Source organism: Acartia tonsa, chromosome 2 (genome assembly GCF_053477335.1).
Source record: "Acartia tonsa isolate MP-2025a chromosome 2, ASM5347733v1, whole genome shotgun sequence".
NCBI lineage: Eukaryota > Metazoa > Arthropoda > Copepoda > Calanoida > Acartiidae > Acartia > Acartia tonsa.
The window spans coordinates 54,779,697-54,799,939 of NC_137261.1; the positions used below are offsets into that span (position 1 = coordinate 54,779,697).

Sequence of the window (20,243 nt, forward strand, 5' to 3'; positions counted from 1 at the left end):
CTTTAAAAAACAACAAGAGCGATCACGTCCAACAGTAGCTTAATTTTAGTTCTAGAATATTAATACCAAAGGATTTTTTTTAGTATTGAAAATTTTTCAAGGTCTTTTTAATTTTCTCACTTGGACAGTGTCTCCAAAATAAGCCATGTTACGTCATAAAAATGAGGAAGATTAGATGAGAATTTGGTAAGAAAACCCCTAAAAGATATATGGATTATCAACCATTTTTATGACGTCACATGGCTGATTTTTTAGAAACTTTGACCAGTTTTTCTCCTCACGCTTGCGGGCGCGCAAAATGTCACTTAAAATTTGATATAAACTTACAAACCATTATAAAAATTTGTAGAGTAGCTTTTCTACTAATTCTTATTTAGTAAAAGCTGTTATAAGCTGAGATACTTGTAATCATACACATTTCTATCAATTTTCTCTATAGCCAACAGGTCTTGGGAATGTAACCCCTGTTAACAAAAAAAAGGACGTAGTAGGGTGGGGTAGAAAAAATATGGTTTTCCCGTATGGCTTTTAAACCGATTAATATCCGGTGGGTTAGAACCGGTTCCTGGCCATACTGAAAAATTATGTACAGACACTTATCCAAGAATATTAAACTGGTTTTAATCTTTTATTTTTTTATTTTATATCCACGGAAAGCTGTCTATTAAACGATGCTATAGATAACTATATTATATCATTTCTAAGCATCAAGAATATTTATAGGTGACGAAGCCCAATCTGTACCACTTTTTATTCCTGTGACGTCATAAAAATGAGGGATTTTCCATCTCTTTTTAGGAGTTTTCTTTCCTACTTCTCCCCTCATCTCTCTCATTTTTATGACGTCACGGGAATTAAGAGTGGTACAGATTGGGCTTCGTTTTAATAGGTCCAATTTTATATTATCCGTACTTTTCAAAAAGTCAATGTAAATGTTGAAGGCTTTGAAGAAAAATTCGATTAAACTTGGTAGGTAAGAAAAAGTGTAGTAGGTATTTTCATTATTTGTCGTCAACATTAATTATTTATAGACAGCTTTCCGCGGATATCAAATTCAAAATTTTAAGATTAAGAACGGTCACTCGGGGCTAACAAAATATTCGTAGAAAATTGTGTGTAATAATGTACAATGTTGTACATGATTTTTCAGTATGGCGTGAAACCGTTTCTAATTCAGCGGATATTAATCGGTTTCGAAGCCATACTGGAAAATTCCTTCTTTTTTGGAAAATGATTTTAGTAGGAATTAGTATAAAATGACCAGGAAAAATTTAGGACTTTTATGAATTTGTGAGAAAATATTCTACAATTGACCCATCCCGTTACTACGTCCTTATACCTGAGCATGGGGGTCCTGCATCTGACTATAGTAGTCGTTGTAGTCGTGGTAATCATACGATAGCTCATCCTACACAAGGGAAGCTCTTTTTAGTGCCAATAAAAAAAATGACGTCATACAATAAAAATGACCAATAATGGGCCAATATACAGACTTAAGTACCAATGGCAGACCAGTATATATTTTAATTCACCAGTGGTAGGCCAATATGACGTCATTTTTATAGGCACTATATAAAGCTTCTAAATAAGGACTTTGATTTTCAAACTAAAGTGGCACTTAAAACTTGAAGTGTATTTATTTGGGCTTTAAAATTTATACAATGCCATTAGATTAAAAATCCTTATAATAAAGTAACAGGATGTCTGTTTGTCTGTCTGTGTGTACAGAAGGATCTCGCTAACCGCTCAACCGATCGGGTTCTTCTTAACATGATAGCTTCTCATAAGTCCTGGTTTATAACTATTTTGGAGGAGGGTACCACCACCCTCCCAAGAAAAAGCAAAAAAAAATAGAAAAATTTTAAATATTCGCAGAGACTTGAACGCAACATAGAAATCGCACAATTTCTAAAAACTTTTTCTATTAAAATTGGCCGTTGGAATTCAGCTCCCCTCTTCTTGAGTTCCCCTAGAGGCTTCTAGGCGCATAGCCGCTAGTCCGAAATAAAGGTACAATAAAATTAAAATTACTTTAACAGTTCTATTAAATTCTGCCCGGGTAAACATGAATCGTTTACTTTGAAGGGGAAATACCAAATTATCTCCATTTGAATAAGATTTACGTATAATATGAAGTAACAGGTGGATCCGCCTCAAGTAATGGGAAGTTCCCCCCCCCCCCTCCCTTCCCCCTACATTATAGAATCGTTCTTAAAGCTGTAGAAATATTGTTTACTCTTTGATAAATTTAAATCCAGGTTAAATACTTTAGTAAGTTTGGGAGGTTTTGGCGTTATTTTTGTTCAGGCGGAGCGGATTCCGAGGTCTTAAGCTTCAGACGGACAGTCATCGTTCTACTTTGTATTCAAGATACCTTAAATGGATTGATAGACTCCAGAGCATTGTAGATGGCAATTCCAAGTTTGTCCTGAAAATCATCCAGTTTTCTCAGACCACGCTGGACTTTGTCAATTCTCATTATATCTAAATAACAGATCTATAGTGTAGATGTATATTAAGATAACTACCTCCCTTCCTTTTTCAATGACTTTATTCGTCTGCTACCAAATATTTTGCTGCTAGTTGGCTGTGATAATACACACCACACCATTGGTTGATTTTCAATGACCCAATTGAAAGTCAGCACAAGGACAGTGCGATGAGGAGATACAGTTATTTAACCCTTTCTCCCTCTAGTGTTTTACTCTAATATCCAAATAACAAGTACGAATGCATCATCATCATCGCCATTTATCTCTTCTTTCCAGAGCATAGGCCACGCACAATGGTTCTCCATTTATCTTTCAGTAGAGGCTTCACTGAAAGATGAAAAATTCTTTTTACTCAGTTCTTCAAGGAATTCCCTCCTCCAGGTTGTTTTTGGTCTACCTGGTTTCCTTTTTCCTGTGAAGGGGTCCCAAGTCAAGGCTTGATAGGTTAAATCATCATGCCCTTTCCTTAGAGTGTGCCCCAACCATCTCCATTTTCTCTGTTTTATTGTCAGTTTGATGTCTGACATTTCACTGCGCTCTAAAAGCTAGGCATTTGTGATCTTGTTTGGCCAAAAGATCTTGTGGATTCTCCTAAGACATTTGTTGACATATGTCTGAAGCTTGGAGACCACTGCTGTGTTTAGGAACCAAGTTTCGGCCCCATACAGCAAAACAGACAGAACATTTGACTTGAAAAGTCTTAACTTGGTCTTTATGGAGATGTTGTTGGAATTCCAAATTTTGTTCAAGCTGGCAAAGGCTGTTCTAGATTTGTTAATTCTAGCTTTAACATCTGTCAAAGTGCCTCCAGCTTCATCAATTTTACTTCCAAGATACTCAAAGCAGTTAACATCCTCAAGAATTTGGTTTCCAATAGTTATTGGTTCTTGGGAGTTTGCATTTAATCTGAGTATTTTAGTTTTTGGAACATTTATTTCAAGTCCAACTTTCTTGGAAGTTTCAGCTATCATGTTAGTCCTTCTTTGCATTTGACTTCTATTGCTTGTTAACAAAGCAATATCATCAGCAAAGTCCAGATCTCCCAAATATTTGGGATTGCCAAATAACTGCCAGCGAATGCCATCATTGCTTTCACAGTTCTTCATGATCCAGTCAATGGCAAGGAGGAAAAGGAAGGGAGAGAGATAGCATCCTTGTCTGACACCTGTTACAATCTCAAAAAAGGTTGATAGTTTACCTTTATACATAACATTTCCACCTCCTTTATGATAGATAGCTTTAATGATATTGATTATCTTTTCTGGAATGCCATAGTGTCGGCAGATTTTCCAGAGTGATTTCCTGTCTAAAGAATCAAATGCTTTTTTGTAGTCAATAAAGTTTACAAAAAGCTCAGAGTTCCATTCCTTGGATTGCTCTATGATGATTCTTAGAGAGGTTATCTGATCAATAGTGGAACGGTTTGGTCTAAATCCAGCCTGATTAGGTCTTAGCTTTTCATTAACCTTCTTCTTTATTCTATTAAGAAGAATCTTACTAAGGATACGGCCAGGTACGAATGCATGCAAAGTTAAAAATAAAAATTTATTTACTTTTCTTATACATTGTCATATAAACATACAATAGTACCTAGTATCTGCACTGATTATATATATATTTATGAAAGATTAAAAATGTAATAAAATTTTTGAAAAAATCTTCTAATTATCTTTTAAAAATCATTAGTATCTTTCTGAAGATTGCGAAAAAATGAAACTTAAAGGATCCCGCTAACTGCTGAACCGATCGGGTTCTCCCTAACAGGGTAGCTTCTCTTAGGTCCCTGGAATTTTTATAACTATTTTGGGGGAGGGTGCCACCACCTTCCCAAGAGAAATCGCCCCTAGAAAAAAATTACCCTCCAAAAATAAAAAAAATAAATTGAAACAAAAAATTAGGTTAGTGAGGTCTAAAATGGATTTTGTTATTCAACTCCCATCTCCAAAAGTTCCCCTAGAGGCCTGTATGGGCATAGCCTCTAGAATATAATATAATGATATCTAAAAGAGGCCTTGAACCAATTAGTAAACACTTTCCTAAATACTAATTAACAGCTTGTAAGAATTTCTAACCAAAGCCACAAATTTCTTTGAATATTATTCAGCTTCAGCTATGATTCACTAACTTGGTTTTCTATGCAAAAATATCTGGAATGAGAACATACACATGCAGGTATCTAAAGAGATAATATAATTGCCAATAAATTATATATCTCCAATGATGATCCACGAAATTACCCCTTCTATAGATTGCAATTGTTTGTTGAAACGTTTTAATGAATTTACCGATGAATATTAAACATTTTCCTGTATTTCAACAAATTTACCAAATTTAAACTTTGTTACGACTTTTATACATTTATATTCTTATTATTCAGTTCTGACACTCTACAAGTCTTAATATTTGTTTGTCCTACCGTTTCAGAGCTTCGCTTTTATTAATGTTGTCATCCTTATTTTTTTTATAAAGAAGATGTATTAAGATTTTTTTAAACCCACGAGAATAAAAACTTAGAACTTAATTATATCATTTCATAGGCATAAAAAATATGGGTTCATATGAAATTTTAAAAAAAATTAAATTACTTAAAAATAAGAGGTCTACAAAAAAAACGGTTGCACATCTGAATTCTATGGAAAAATTTACATCTACTATTACTAAAAGCACCGGCTAGCTATAAAAATAAAAGTTAATACACCTTCTTTCTACTTACTTGAAACAACTGTATCAATCTGTTTAGGATGTGTGTGCACATAGGTGAAGAAATATAACAAGGACAGGAATCCAAGTGTTGATAGAATCGCTGCTATCGCGTTGATCTCTGAAATATCGAGAATTAAAAACAACGGCCAGTCTATCATAAAATTGCTATTTTTATAAAATTTCAGGGCTTTGCAGCCGCTGAAAAGCCTCAAATTTGAACCCGCTCGTGTGACAAGAAAATTTGAATGATGGATGGATTGTATGTTTAAGAACAGGTTTAGACATCCAGCTGAATTTTAAAGTTATAATATGATGACTTTAATGAGGCTTGAGCACCGCTGCCGAGCCCTGATAAAAACAGGATATAATTGACAGGGGCGTCCAAGCTTTTTTTTGGTGGGGGTAAAGCTTTTTTTTGGTGGGGGTAATTACCCCCCCTGAAATCTGTTAGCAGGGGTAAATTTTGTTACCCCCCCCCCCCCAATAGCTCTATGACCCTAAACCTGTGCTATTGGCTTACAAGCAAAAGTATAGAAATAATATCACTTCTAGTGTAGCTTTCCGAGGTCTGGCCAGGTGGCCTAGGGATACAGAACTTCCAATTCAAATATTATACCTGGAACTCTGAGGTATGGTCAGGTGGCCTAGGGATACAGAACTTCCTATTCAAATATTATACCTGGAACTCTGAGGTCTGGCCAGGTGGCCCAGGGATACAGAACTTCCAATTCAAATATTATACCTGGAACCCTGAGGTATGGCCACGTGGCCCATAGATACAGAACTTATTATTCAAATATTATTCCTGGAACTCTGAGGTATGGCCAGGTGGCCCAGGGATACAGAACTTCCTATTCAAATATTATACCTGGAACCCTGAGGTATGGCCACGTGGCCCAGGGATACAGAACTTCCTATTCAAATATTATACCTGGAACTCTGAGGTAAGGCCAGGTGGCCCAGGGATACAGAACTTCCAATTCAAATATTATACCTGGAACCCTGAGGTATGGCCACGTGGCCAAGGGATACAGAACTTCCTATTCAAATATTATACCTGGAACTCTGAGGTATGGCCAGGAGGCCCAGGGATACAGAACTTCCTATTCAAATATTATACCTGGAACTCTGAGGTATGGCCAGGTGGCCCATAGATACAGAACTTCCTATTCAAATATTATACCTGGAACCCTGAGGTATGGCCAGTTGGCCCATAGATACAGAACTTATTATTCAAATATTATACCTGGAACCCTGAGGTATGGCCAGGTGGCCCATAGATACAGAACTTATTATTCAAATATTATACCTGAAACTCTGAGGTATGGCCAGGTGGCCCAGGGATACAGAAATTCCTATTCAAATATTATACCTGGAACCCTGAGGTATGGCCAGGTGGCCCAGGGATACAGACCTTCCTATTCAAATATTATACCTGGAACTCTGAGGTATGGCCAGGTGGCCCAGGGATACAGAACTTCCTGGCCCTCCTGCTGGTTAATAACTACTTTAGAATCCAAAATGGAGAGGATGGAGGTGGGGGCTACGAAAGCAACTAAAATAGAAAGATATTTTTTGTAAAAAATATCTTAATTTAGTTTATATTTGACATCTGAGGAAGGTACATATCTGTTCATGAACAATTTGTAAGGTCAACTTCAAATTTAAATGCTTTTGTGAGTTTTTTAATTCAAATAGTGAATGTGTCTCAAGTACCTACGAGATATGTATTCAAAAGAGGTAAGAAGAGCGCAGAAAAATTACTAAAAATAAACCCAAGGGGTAAAATTAAAAATAGATTAGCCTAAACAAATCCCGTGACACCAGGAAAGCTTCCCTTAAAGTTTGAACTTACTCAGTTCAGAAGTTGTTGAAATCGCTTCAGACATAAAAAAAACCTTTAGATTTTTAGATAGATTGATTGATAGATGGATTGATAGATAGAAGGTTAGATGGATAAATGGATAGATGGATTGATGGATTGATGGATAGATAGATAGATAGATAGATAGATAGAAAGATAGATAGATAGATAGATAGATAGATAGATAGATAGATAGATAGATAGATAGATAGATAGATAGATAATGTATACCTGAATACCCAGAAGAGATAACAATGTATTGTCCCAGGTTGATGTTTATAATTGTTCTTGTAAATGTAGATGGTTTCAATATGTTCAACTCCTCAGATACTAAATTTGTATGGCAAAATTTAGGATCATTTTGTAGCTGGACAAATTGTCCCAAAAAAAATCAGCCTTGTTACGTCATAAAAATGAGGAATTATTCATCTCTTTTTCAGGGGTTTTTTCCCCACTGCTTCTCTCATCTCCCTCATTTTTATGATGTCACATGGCTGACTTCTTTAGAAAATTTGTTTTGGTACATTAATTTAGGAAAAGTAGGATTGAATATTTCATTAGTAGTATTATTACATACTGTTTCATTTTTTGGTAGCAAAGTTACTCTATAATTGACTTTGTCTGTCAGTCAGTCTGTCAGTAAGACCGTAACTCTATGGGAGAAATGTATACAGCTGACTTCTCTAGTGATGATTCTTCAACATGTGCGCATCTATTATAAATAGTGTTTAGTCCGTCTGTCTGTCAGTCAGTCATACTTCAAGAGTCATAAACCTTACTTTTTAAAGGTTTCGTGATTTCTTTTAATTTATGTATACTATCTATTTTTTTATTCTACAATTCAACATCTGTTCTATGACTATTTATGTCCGTTTGCTCTTTCCATGATCTGTATAGTTTCGTTACTTGTTTATGTTGATATCCTTGTTAATCTGCTAATTAATTCTGCCATAACCTTTGTCTTGGATAGATTCATCATCAGCATTACTTTCATAATCCTCATATGATTCTTGGCTAGCAACTACTACTGCTGCTTTGTTAGGCGCAGGAGTTGCTTCTATTTCAATTTCCTCACTCTCCTCATAATATTCGTCATCATCAAAATAAGAAATTTTCTTCAATTTTAATTCGGAAGATGAAAATTTTCTTTCGCTCGAATAGTTATCATCAAAATAGGATATTTTATCTTGTAAGAAATTTGGTTTCTGGCCCTTGCGTCGCTTTTTTATGGTTTTAGCTGGTTGTTGGTCGACGTTTATAATATTTTGTTGCTGTGAGCTGATGTCGTCGACTTGGGTTATTCGTTGCATTACAGCCATGCATTTACCTTTTCCATACAATGTGATTGATATGAAGTATTTTGAAATAAATCTAATGTAGGGTCAGGTTTTAACGATCTCGAACGTTTTCTAAATCGCACCTTGGAGAAAATAACCCCAACCCATAAATTATTCATTTTGCTTCCCTTTTAAAACACAAAGATTAAATGGTGTAGGGGACCTCTCCCCCTCCACTAGAGAGCCTCTAGGGGCACAACTATTGACAATTAATTTATAAAGAATGAAAGTTACTCCAATTAACCCGTATAATAAAGCAAAAGGATATTTGTATGCCTGTACCGAAGGCTCTCGTTAACCGCAGAACCGATATGGTTCTCATTCACAGTGTAACTTCTCATAGGTCATGGGAAGGTTTATAGCTATTTTGGGGGATGGTGCCACACACCTCCCAAGAAATAAAAAAATTGACGGGTGGATATTTTGGTAAAAATCTAATCTTAACACAGATTGATAGGAAAACATTTTACTTGTCCCTTGAGGCCTCTGGAGGCATAGCTGCTAGCTTTTTATAAAATCACATTGCCTCTAAGGTCTTCCCAAACAAGACCATCCACATCCAAAGTTCCGTCTCCTTGACCAATAATATAGGCAATCTTGACAGCCTCCACGTTGCCTTCCAGATCTTGGCATCTGTCTTTACCTGATAAAATTAGAAACAAGAATGACAAAATCTATTAAACTGATTGACAAACGAAAATTGAAATATATAATAAAAATTTAAGTCTATTTAAAACTTATCTCAAAATAACTTTTACAGAATATGGAGAAGATTATAAGGTAATAGTCCCTTACGTGGCAATGGTGTTTCGTCGTATTTTCACAGTAGATTTTCTAACTAAAATAAAGAAAGGCCTCGCATCAGAGTTTTTCGTAGGTATATGCTTTCGTCCTTCAGTAACGGTTTTATTTGATCGTAGATTGAAAACGACAATCAATATATTAGAGCAAAAAAAACTTTGTAAAACCTGAAATGAGCCAAACTTCTGGGAGGGCATTGTCATTTCTGAACAAGTCCTTGGTCCTTGTCTGAAATTGGCAGAGTAGCCGCACTTTATTAAACTCTGTCCGCTCAACTGTCAGGTTTACCAGTGACTGGCCGTCCCTGTCGACACACACATAGATTAGTATAGATGTATATAATAGGGATCTAACGGGATAAGGCAATCGTGGATAAATTAATGAACATCCCTACTGATAATACACAAAATTTACCCTTCTGTAGATTTCAATTAGTGGTTGAAAAGTTTGAACACTCAACAAACAAAATCAAAATTAAAAATAGTCCCAAAGTTGTTAAGCCAATGAATAAGCAAACGCTATTATAAAAACTTTGAGGACTAGTGTAATTAACAGCCCAATATTATAACCTCCTGTGTATAAGTACATTTAAGAAAAACTCTTATAGTTATATTATATTTTAGTGGTCAGTTCGTTTATCCAGTAAAATTGGAGGGGATTGGGAAAAGGGGGGATATCGCCTGCTTGGAGTATCATTTTATTAGAGTGCATAATAAAAATTTGGAGCAACATCCAAGTAATTATATATATCCACTAATTATTATAATCTATAGTTCCTGCTGATCATAGCGTAGTTTGCAGTGTTGTCTTTAAGTGATATTTCTGTAGCAGTCATTATTTCTATACTTAATCCATTTTAAAATACTAGCAGATACGCCCCTAGCATCTGTGGACTCTGTATTGAAAGGGAAAAGAGGTTAAAAAATAATTAAATGCTTTATTACATACAAATATTGAAACAAAATAGCCTAAAACCATTACAGGGCCCATTGTTAAAATAGAGAACCCAATCAGCACAGTCGTTATTGAGATCATAAGTTTCATACAAAAAAACTCTGACTACTTTATACAATAGGATTATTTTTAATCATTTAAAAATAGTTGTAATAAATATTCATTTTTAATAAGAATTTAAATTTTCTGATCATAGTATGGTCTAATTTTTATCAAAAGATAATATCAAAGTGAGTAGTCGTTTAAGAGATTTTTCACATTAGTATTTTTGCTGTAAGTTTAAAGTATACAATCCTTCATCGTCTAAGTAGTCAGTTTTATCATTAACTTCATTGGAGGATTTTGTTGGAACATCTGCCGTTGATTTTGTTGATGTTGATATAGTTGTAGTTGTGGTTGTAGTAGCTGTTGTGGTTGAAGTAGATGTAGTGCTTGTTGTTGATTTGGTTTTCTCTTCAAAGTTTTCTAAATTTATTACGAATTTTATTGAAAAAAAACGGAATAATTCCTATTTTGTTAACCATAGAAAAACACGTCATAATCCATTAAATAAGGATGACAACATCCATAAGAATATAAACACAAAAAATTCATGGGAGGACAGCGGAAAAAGTGAATCATATAAAAGATGTTCAGTTGATAAAAAATCAAAGTACTTATGTCTTTGGATGGATGCAACCACCCCCCCCCCCCCCCAAAAAAAAAAAACAGATCAGATATGGGTTTTTAAAAGATGCCGCGTTTTTTCTCCACATTTTTTACGCTATGAATAACAAGCGCGGCATTCGCGAAATCTAAACAGAGTATACAACTTAAGAATTCAAAATTTCAAAATTATTATTTTAGCCATTTGTATAATGTCTAATAGCTCTAAAAAGATATATTAATTAATATGCAGCAAAAATGGATTTAAGATGATTTGTTTTTCTTTTAAAAAGGCTGTACCAACAAAAGCGAAATAATTAAATAAATAGTTGTATACTCTGTTAAGATTTTGCGAATGCCGCGCTTGTTATTCATAGCGTAAAAAATGTCGAGAAAAAACGCGGCATCTTTTAAAAACCCATCTCAGGAAAATTATATACTGTATTCTTATTGATGTAGAGAATTTAACCAAAAATGTCAGCTGTCTATCTGAAATAGCAGCAAAGAAAATCAACCATAGCGTTACGGACTGACGGACAGATAAAGTTAATTATAGAAAAGTTTGTTTACCTGGAATAAATTTTACACACAAGTTTTGGATATATTGAATCTTAAAACTATGAATATGATAATTTGTGTTGATTATAAAGTAGATATTCTTTAGACTGCAAACTCACCATATTCATATTCTTCATAGCTGCCATCCTCATAACTTGTATTTTCTTCGCTACCATCTGCATCTTTATCTATCAAGGTGATTAATTAAAAATATAATTAATTTTTTCTTGGACTTCCCACATATATTTGTTTAGACAATGAGACAAAGCCCATATTATCCTGTTGTGACGTCATAAATTTCGGGAAAGGAAAAGGGAAAGGAGAACCCCATTCCTCCCATCTCATTTGAATAGATTTTCTTCCCCCTTCCCCTTTTCCTATCCCGAAATTTATGACGTCACAACAGGACGATATTGACTTTGTCGACAATGAGGGAAAAGAGGCTTACAGGCGGCTGCCCCCACAGCTGCCAATCACTGCATTTTTATATAATTAGGATCAGTCAGTCCCAACGCCGGTCCGTCCTAACATTGCAATTAATTTTCGTTAATTTAGACAAGATAGAATTGTCCTATAAATTTGAAACATTGCTTGATGATTCATATAACAGTTGGTTACGGTTTAGAAAGCGTAGCAACTCTATAATCGTTACCAGAAAGTCAAGCTTATTTTTTAACTTTTTTGCATGATGCAATAATCCTATTTTTATGACTTTTGTTATTATGGTTCTTGGGACAATAATGTATAATATTATAAGCGAAATATATCAAGAATCAAATCCTGTTTTTGCGCATTTTCAGCTTTGCTTTTTTAGATGTTGTCATCCTTGTTGATATAGCGTTTATACAAAAATTAACACATGGTTTTAATCACCCTGTACATCCACACGATCAATTGATGATGCTTTATCATTTGCAGTCTCAACTGATGGATATTCATAATCATCAAAGTACGCGGTGTTTTTATCCTTCAACTTGTTGGCTTTCTTAATCAGGTCTTCTTCGCTTAGGTTTATTTTTAGTTCACTGTTAGTTTATGTTATGTTATGTTGGTGTCAATTTAGGTGTATTTCCTCTGTCATTTATTGGTCAGTGCATTCATCTAGTATGTGGGGAGGGGATGGAGTGAAGGGAACGAAAGGAGGAATTAATATTTTAGCCAGCTGTATGTTTCATTTAATTGAGAAAATGAAAATATGGTTTAAAAACCAAATAATAATATTTCCATTAATACATTGTCATAACATTTGGTTTCAACTAAAAATTTTATATAATTTTACTCTACAAAAATTTGGTTCAATTTTAGTTTTAGCATCAAAAAGATTTTACCTGCCTAAATCCTTAATTAAAACTTTTAAACTAACTGACAATGATTTTTACCCCTTCTGTAGAATACAATTATTTGTTAAAATGTTTGGACATTCAACTTAATGAACCAGCCAAATAAAATTCAATGAAAGTCCCCAAAGTTGTTGAGCTACCGAATAAGAAAACGTCTTTATAAAACTTTGGGAACACGTGTAATAAACAGGTCCAATAAACCCTCCCTCCCTAAAATGATTATAATTGTGAATCTTTACCAAAAATTGAAAGGCTTATGTATTAAAGTAAATGATAAAACATAATAATATTCCTGGAAGGTATTACTACTGGTGGCAAGAGCTTGCTTGCTAGAGGTTGGATAGAATATTCTCTCTCTAGTGGTGGCTGTGTACATTTATATTGTTTTTAAATACTTTGTTAGCTATTTTATCAAATTGGGAGGTGTGACCATACCCAGGGATCTGAAGGGATAAGACAATGGCAAATAAATTTATAATACACAAAATTAACCCTTCTGTCGGTTACAATAGATGGTTGAAACATTTGGACACTCAATTTAATAAACCCACAAATTAAAATTATTTTAAGTCTCCAAGTTTTTAAGCAAACGGAAAAGAAAACGTTATCATAAAACTTTGGGTACTAGTGTAATAAACAGCCCATTGGCCCCCCTCACTCTCTGGATAATCCCCCCCTTAAAATTAAAAATTTGAAGAATTCATCCCCTCAAGAAATGCCCCCCCCCCCCTTTGTGAATGCCACTGGTTGCGAATATTACAATATTTTTAAAAACAATCCTGTAGTCTGGACTCTAGGGCTAGATTTGGAGGTTTCTTGGGTTTTAAATATTTTGTCTTGTACTTGGAATAGTTATTGTCTGTTGTTAAACTTGAAGAACCTGCAATTAATATCTCTCTAAAAACTTATTGTTATCTTCGACAAGCGATTTCATTATATTCTATCATATAAAGTAGTAAGCGTTTTTTCTCTTAAGCTTAAGATCTTAATCTACTAAACCGATTTTAAGTAAGCAAAATATAGATCCTGTTAAAGTTCTAGGTTATTATATATATATATTATATATATATAGATTTTAATCATGGGATTGTTTTGAGATATTTTTCTTGCCCCTCTGTCCCTGTATAGTTAAAAGACTTATTATTATATTAATTTCCAAAAAAAAGAATTAAAATGGAAGCTGGGCTTAAGTCTATTGGTGGTTTAGGAAAATGGTAAACTACGACGACATTAAAATCTACATTATGAATTTTTAGTTATAACTTATTTATCAGTAATAGGTATTTCACCGCATTAAAAGGCTCAAACCATCCCCAACAAATCTCTATGCATGCGACTTGTTGAAACTTTATTTGAAGAATATATTTTGAAAGAAAATATCTAAAATAAGCAGTTATTGGATTGATATAATTCAGGATTAAACAAAAGGGATAAGACAATGGATGATAAATTGATGTTCATCCCCAATGATTGCATACAAAATTATTTCTTCAGTAGATTACAATTAGTGGTTAAAACGTTTGGATACTCAAAGTTAAGTAAAAGTAAAATTTTTGAGCCAACGAATAAGAAAACGTTTATAAACTTTGGGGACTAGTGTAATAAACAGCCGAATGTCCCCTCCCTCCCTGGATATAAATTATTACCATCAAACTGTGCTTCTGTGATGAATGGAACTGTTTCATTGAGTTTTAACCATTTTTCTCCTCAAATTTTGAATTTTAAATTTCAAAAACTAAAGTTTGAATTAAGCGGCCTAATATTGATCTTAGAAATAAGATTTTTGTGATCCTTATAATAAAGTAAAAGGATCTTTGTCTATGTGTCTGTTTGTTTGTACCAAAGGATCTTGCTAACCGCTGAACCGATCGGGTTCTCCTAAACAGGGTAGCTACTCATAGGTCCTGGGAAGGTTTACAACTATTTTCTTGGGGGGTGGGACACCCCCAACCCCCCAAAAAAGGGAAAATACCCCCCCAAAAAGATAATTTAAATCCCCAAAATGTTTTAATACTTTTTCTTAAAATCTAAAAACAAATTCGACTCCCCCCTCCTCAAGTGCCCTAGAGGCCTCTAGGGGCGTAGCCGCTAGTATAATAAAAAGTAACAAGGATGGATGGACAAATTTGATTATACACTTGATGCTAATTGATATAAGAAATCTTTACCAAAAATTTCAGCTCTCTATCTTTAATAGTAGCCTAGAAAATCGCAATTTCCCCATAGCGCTGCGGACGGACTGACGGACAGACAAAATGGATAATAGAGTAACAACGTTACTAACAAGGATGCCATCATCCATAAAAGCGAAGCTCTGAAACGAACATTACTCTTGTAGAGTGTCAGAACTGAAAATACGAAATATAAATATAGAAGTTTTAACAAAATTATACGTAAATTTGTTGCAAAACTTCTTAGATACAGAATTCTGTTTAAAGACATAATGACATTTTTATGACTTTATTGTAGAGATGCTTCGCTTACAATATTGTACCTTATTGTAATATGAATCCCGAATCAGTACCCCAAAAATCAGATCAATCGTATGATTATATCACATAAACAATTGCTATTAAAAAAGTTAAAAATCAACATGTTTAAAATGGACGTACGGACATTCTGGTAATGATTTTAGTGTTGCTCCGCTTTCTAAATCGTACCTAACTACTACAGGAATCATCATGCAAAGTTTGAAAACGATAGGACAATCCTAACATAACTAAATCAACGAAAAAAGCTATCCGTTACGGACGTACGGACGGACCCTAAACAAAGAAAAGCTTTGCTTTTAAAAATAGAGAACTAAAGAAAATATTATTTAAGGAGAAAACTAGACCTATGGCAGCTAGGAGTGCTGTAACTATTGTTGTTTTTAGCTCCATCCCCTTCAACATATAATAACCAACTGATTTACTCCGCAAACATGATTCTTTAATTCTACATATTGCCTATTTGAATATGTGTGTGTGTGTTCATATATATTTAGTTTCACTTAGTCACTTTTTGCAAGGTCCCTAACAAAATTACTTTTTTTTGTTAATTAAAGTAACAAAAAAGTGCAAGGTCTTATGTTCGCACCTCCCCCCCCCCCTCCCCCCACCAACCATCATTTTATAAATCAGGCTACTCAGATGGTTTGCTCTTTATGTAAAAAAATTGGGCTTGAATACTTTTTAAAACAATATTTTTATGTTATAACTTACAATTTAAAGTAAATCATACAAACATAGATATGAAATGATATCAAAATAAGTAATTGAAAAGAAATTAACATTTTATATAAGTTTGATTTCTTTTTTTGCTAATTTAGAACTTTTCTAGTTTTATTTACAAAATAAATCATTATAATATCAATATATTCTTCAAATCAAATAAAAACTCAATCAAAAACCATAGATTTTATATTTATAGTGAGTTTTCAAGGGATCTATTTAAATTCTATGTACATGTGTGTGTGTGTGTAGTGTATAATGGTCAGAATGCAAAAAAAATTGCGGAACGGGAAACGGGAAGATATGGTATTCGGGGACAAGTATTCGAAAGGAAAACAGTAAAAGTGTCGAACTATGACGTCAGAAGAAATTAACAATTAACCAATGAGAGGCCGCTATATATTTTACTACAGTGAATACTGGCTTCTTATTGGTTAATTGTTAATTTTTTCTGACGTCATAGTTCGACACTTTTACTGTTTTCTTCGAAAGAAATTTGCAGAACTGGTTTTTAGTAGCGAAGCTACTTAATAATACCCTTTGACTGTCTGTGTGTTGGAGAAAATTGAATACAGCTGCTATTAAAGATAAATGACTGAATTTTTTTGTAAAGATTCCCTCTACCAATGAGCATCCAGTATATAATTTACTTGAATCGTCGGTATGTCAGTCCTGCTCCAAATATAAATAAAATATCGTTTTCAACCTTTTCATTGTACTTTTTAGTTTTATAATTTTTATAGCTTTTATCGTTAATTTAGGCACGTTAAAATTGTCTTTCCGATTTCAAACTTTGCATGATGTTTCCTGTATTATTTAGGTACGATTTAGAAAGCTTAACAACTCTATAATCGTAACCAGAATGTCCGTACCATACGTCCATTTTAAACATGTTGATTTTAAAACTTTTTAACAACATTTTTTTATGTGATATAATTATCCGATTGATCTGATTTATGAAGTATTGATTCCTATTACAATAAGGTACAATATTATAGGCGAAGCATTTCCAAAATAAAGTAATAAAAAAAATTGCAGTATGTCCTTAAATAATAAACAGTATTCAGTATCTAAGAAATGTTGGCAACAAATTTACGTATAATTTTGTCAAAACTTATATACTTATTAATTTTTGTATATTCAGTTCTGACACTCTACAAGAGTCAATGATCGTCTGTCATACTATTTTAGACCTTCACTTTTATTGATGTTGCCATCCTTGTTTTCTTATAAAAAAGTTCCCCCTTCTTTGTTTAAAGAAAAGGATGTCGGAGTAAGATTAAAGCGAATTTTTTCAATTGATATTAATTCAATTTAACAACTGAAAATTTCAGCCGTCAATCTTCAATAGATAGTTAAGATAGAAATGGCCTCGGGACTAAAATTAACCTCTACCCGATTTTTTTCTAATTAAAACTATAATTAAACTCTAATCAAAATATTAAAAATCTAAATAAACATTTTAGCATCGTCTTATTATTCATTTGTTAGGAATGCAAAGAACATCTTACAATTATAACTTTTATTTGCTTTGTACTTAACCAGAGAGAGAGAGAGGACAATGGGAAGTTTATTACACTAGCCCTTGAAGTTTTATAATAACGTATTCGTAAACTTTGTTTAAAATCTTTGGGAACATAGCAAATTTTGATTGGTTGGTTTATCAAGTTAAGTGTTCAAACTTTTCCACCAGTAATTCTCATCTACAGAAGGGTCAATTTTGTGTATCATTGGGGATATTGTACATAATTTTTTAAGCCATTATCCTATCCCTTTAAATATCTGGTACTTAACACATTAGGAATTGTGAATTGAATGCCTAATAACGAAAACAAATACATTCAAAAATAGCTTAGCTTGTCAGAGAAACGCACCAACGGAGATGTTTACGTACTCGTTATTGTTATAGGAGGGTTAACTCATGTGAGAAAAAACGATTTTGTGTCTTACTTTTACGCTAGTCAACAAAATTGTCATAGAATTACACAATGGTTTTTCTTTTAATAAAAAAAGTATTAATTTTAGTGATTCGTCATGGGTATTAAGGGATGAGACGTTTGTAGATAAAATGATGTACTTACCCAATCTTGATCAATAAAATTACCCCATCAGGGGAGCTATTAGTTTGGAACCAACCAATCACAAGTTTTCATTCCAACGAACAAGGAAACGTCATTGGTTAATGTTATATGCTGTCCAATGTCCCCTCCCTGCCTCCATCTGAGGTTTATAGAATTGTATGGAAAGTAAACTATGGAGTAGCTATGCTTCTAATAAAGGTGTAAGAGTATATTTCCGTATAATTATGATACTGCATATTATATAAATATGCAATCAGATGCAGGAATCTAAAGGGATAGGACAATGTCCGATATATTGATGTACATTACCAATGATTATACACAAAATTACTCCTTATGTAGATTTTATTATTTTGGACACACATCTTAATAAAATAACCAATCAAAATTGAATAAAAATCCCCAAAGTTGTTAAGCCAACGAATTGAAAACGTTATTATAAAACTTTGGAGACTAGTATTATAAACAGTCCAATGTCCCCTCCCTCTCTGTTAAACCTAGAAATAATTTGTTCTCACTGAGTTACGTCGACTACAATCTTATAAAAAGTGGCCATTGCTGACATAAAATCAGTTACCCAAAGTTTATAACAACGTTTTTTTATTTGTTGGCCCATAAATTTTGGTTACTTTTATAGAATTGAGATCGGTTAGTTATGAACCAGAACTGTCTAAACTTTGTAATCGATATAAATCTGAATCTACAAAAGGGGCAATTTTGTTTATCAACAATGCCAAGATATATATTTAAGATACAAGGGTCCCCCACCCCGTGTTTAATTTATCCCCTTCCCCCCCCCCCCCCCCCAATCCCAAACTTTTAAACCCCTCGTTATTCACCCCTCAAAATTTTTAATACATACATTAGATTACACCCCTAAAACCATTGCAACCTCCCATTTTACCCCCTTAAAATAAAAAGCTTGGACATATCTGTGTCGATATATTAACAGCACAGATGTTTGATAGGGTTTTACTTACATTGAAAGTAGCTAATTAATGTTGTCATGTTAACGGGTAGGCAATTTAAAATGGGATTTCTAACATCATAAGGTTTCGTGATTTTTTTGTTTGTTAACGCAACTCTATAAGTCGACAGAAGATCTGTTAATTTTGTAATTCTAAAAAAAAACGAACATATTATTTTTAAAAGCAAAGCTTTTCTATAAATAGGGTCGGTCCGTCCGTACGTCCGTCACAGAGAGTTAGCTCTTTTCGTTAATTTAAACAGGTTAGAATTGTCCTATCGATTCCAAACTTTGCATGATGATTCCTATAGTAGTTAGGTACAATTAAGAAAGCGTAGCAACTCTATAAACAATACCAGAATGTCCGTACGTCCATTTTAAACATGTCGATTTTAACTTTTTTTACAACAAATTTTTGTATGTTAAAATTATCCGATTCTTCTGATTTTTTGAAAACTGATTCCTATTACAACAAGGTACAATGTTATAAGCGAAACATCTCTATAAACAAGTCCCAAAAATGTAAGTATGTCCTTAAACAGTATCATCTATTTATGCAGTTTTGCAACAAATTTTCTTAAAATATTGTTTGTACTGATGCATTAATATTCTGCTAATTCAGTTCTAACAATCTACAAGTGTTAATGTTCGTTTGTCCTTCCATTTCAGAGCTTCGCTTTTATGGATGTTGTCATCCTTGTTTATCTATTGGTTTTGCAGCAATTCTACTCTACAAGTATTTATATCTGTTAGTTTATCGGATGATCTGTCTGATATGTTAGCCTGGCCATTTTTTTGTGCCGATAGTTTACCTTTACCTTTGTGCCGACTTTCAATTGCGTCTTTAACTATCCGCCAATAGCGTCTTAAATATAACACAGGCAAGTCGCTACAAAAGAGCAGAAAGTAATTTGCTATGAGACGAAAAAGGTCACCAGCACTTGAGTTAGGTAGTAGTCTGGGTTAAAAATCTATACTTTTACATTTATTATCAAACCTTTCCTTATATGATAATACTATTTCTCGTATTCATTCGAATCCGGTGGATAGGAACCGGTTCTCATCCATACGAAAAAACTATGTCTAGCATCGTATTATATCCAGCTTTCTACGAATATAGAAATGTACAATCATAAGATTAAAACTAGTTTTTTTAGCTGGTGACTTCGTCACCTCGGGGCTAAAAAAACTAGTTTTAATCTCATAATTGTACATTCTATATCCGCGGAAAGCCGTTTATAATACGATGCGAGAAACAACTATTCTCGTATTCATTCAAATCCGGTGGA

General features: G+C 33.6%; 1 protein-coding gene and 2 long non-coding RNA genes across 3 annotated transcripts; all 3 read right to left on the minus strand.

Moving 5' to 3' along the window:
• Positions 1 to 378: 378 nt before the first annotated feature.
• On the minus strand, positions 379 to 9,499 carry LOC145312185 (uncharacterized). The gene is made up of 9 exons (XM_080151375.1): positions 9,365 to 9,499; positions 8,923 to 9,039; positions 8,015 to 8,386; positions 7,291 to 7,389; positions 6,631 to 6,750; positions 5,206 to 5,313; positions 2,375 to 2,484; positions 1,340 to 1,408; positions 379 to 464 (listed from the first exon to the last, which is right to left on the minus strand). Exons 3-9 carry the CDS (start codon positions 8,376 to 8,378, stop codon positions 387 to 389), a joined length of 948 nt encoding a protein of 315 aa, XP_080007501.1. The 5' UTR covers positions 8,379 to 8,386; positions 8,923 to 9,039; positions 9,365 to 9,499; the 3' UTR covers positions 379 to 386.
• A 952-nt stretch (positions 9,500 to 10,451) lies between these two features.
• LOC145312868 (uncharacterized) lies at positions 10,452 to 12,376 on the minus strand. The gene is made up of 3 exons (XR_013877151.1): positions 12,228 to 12,376; positions 11,474 to 11,536; positions 10,452 to 10,616 (listed from the first exon to the last, which is right to left on the minus strand). It is a non-coding gene; the product is annotated as an uncharacterized LOC145312868 (long non-coding RNA).
• Positions 12,377 to 13,473: 1,097 nt separating this feature from the next.
• LOC145312869 (uncharacterized) lies at positions 13,474 to 15,586 on the minus strand. The gene is made up of 3 exons (XR_013877152.1): positions 15,531 to 15,586; positions 14,341 to 14,370; positions 13,474 to 13,574 (listed from the first exon to the last, which is right to left on the minus strand). It is a non-coding gene; the product is annotated as an uncharacterized LOC145312869 (long non-coding RNA).
• Positions 15,587 to 20,243: the final 4,657 nt, after the last annotated feature.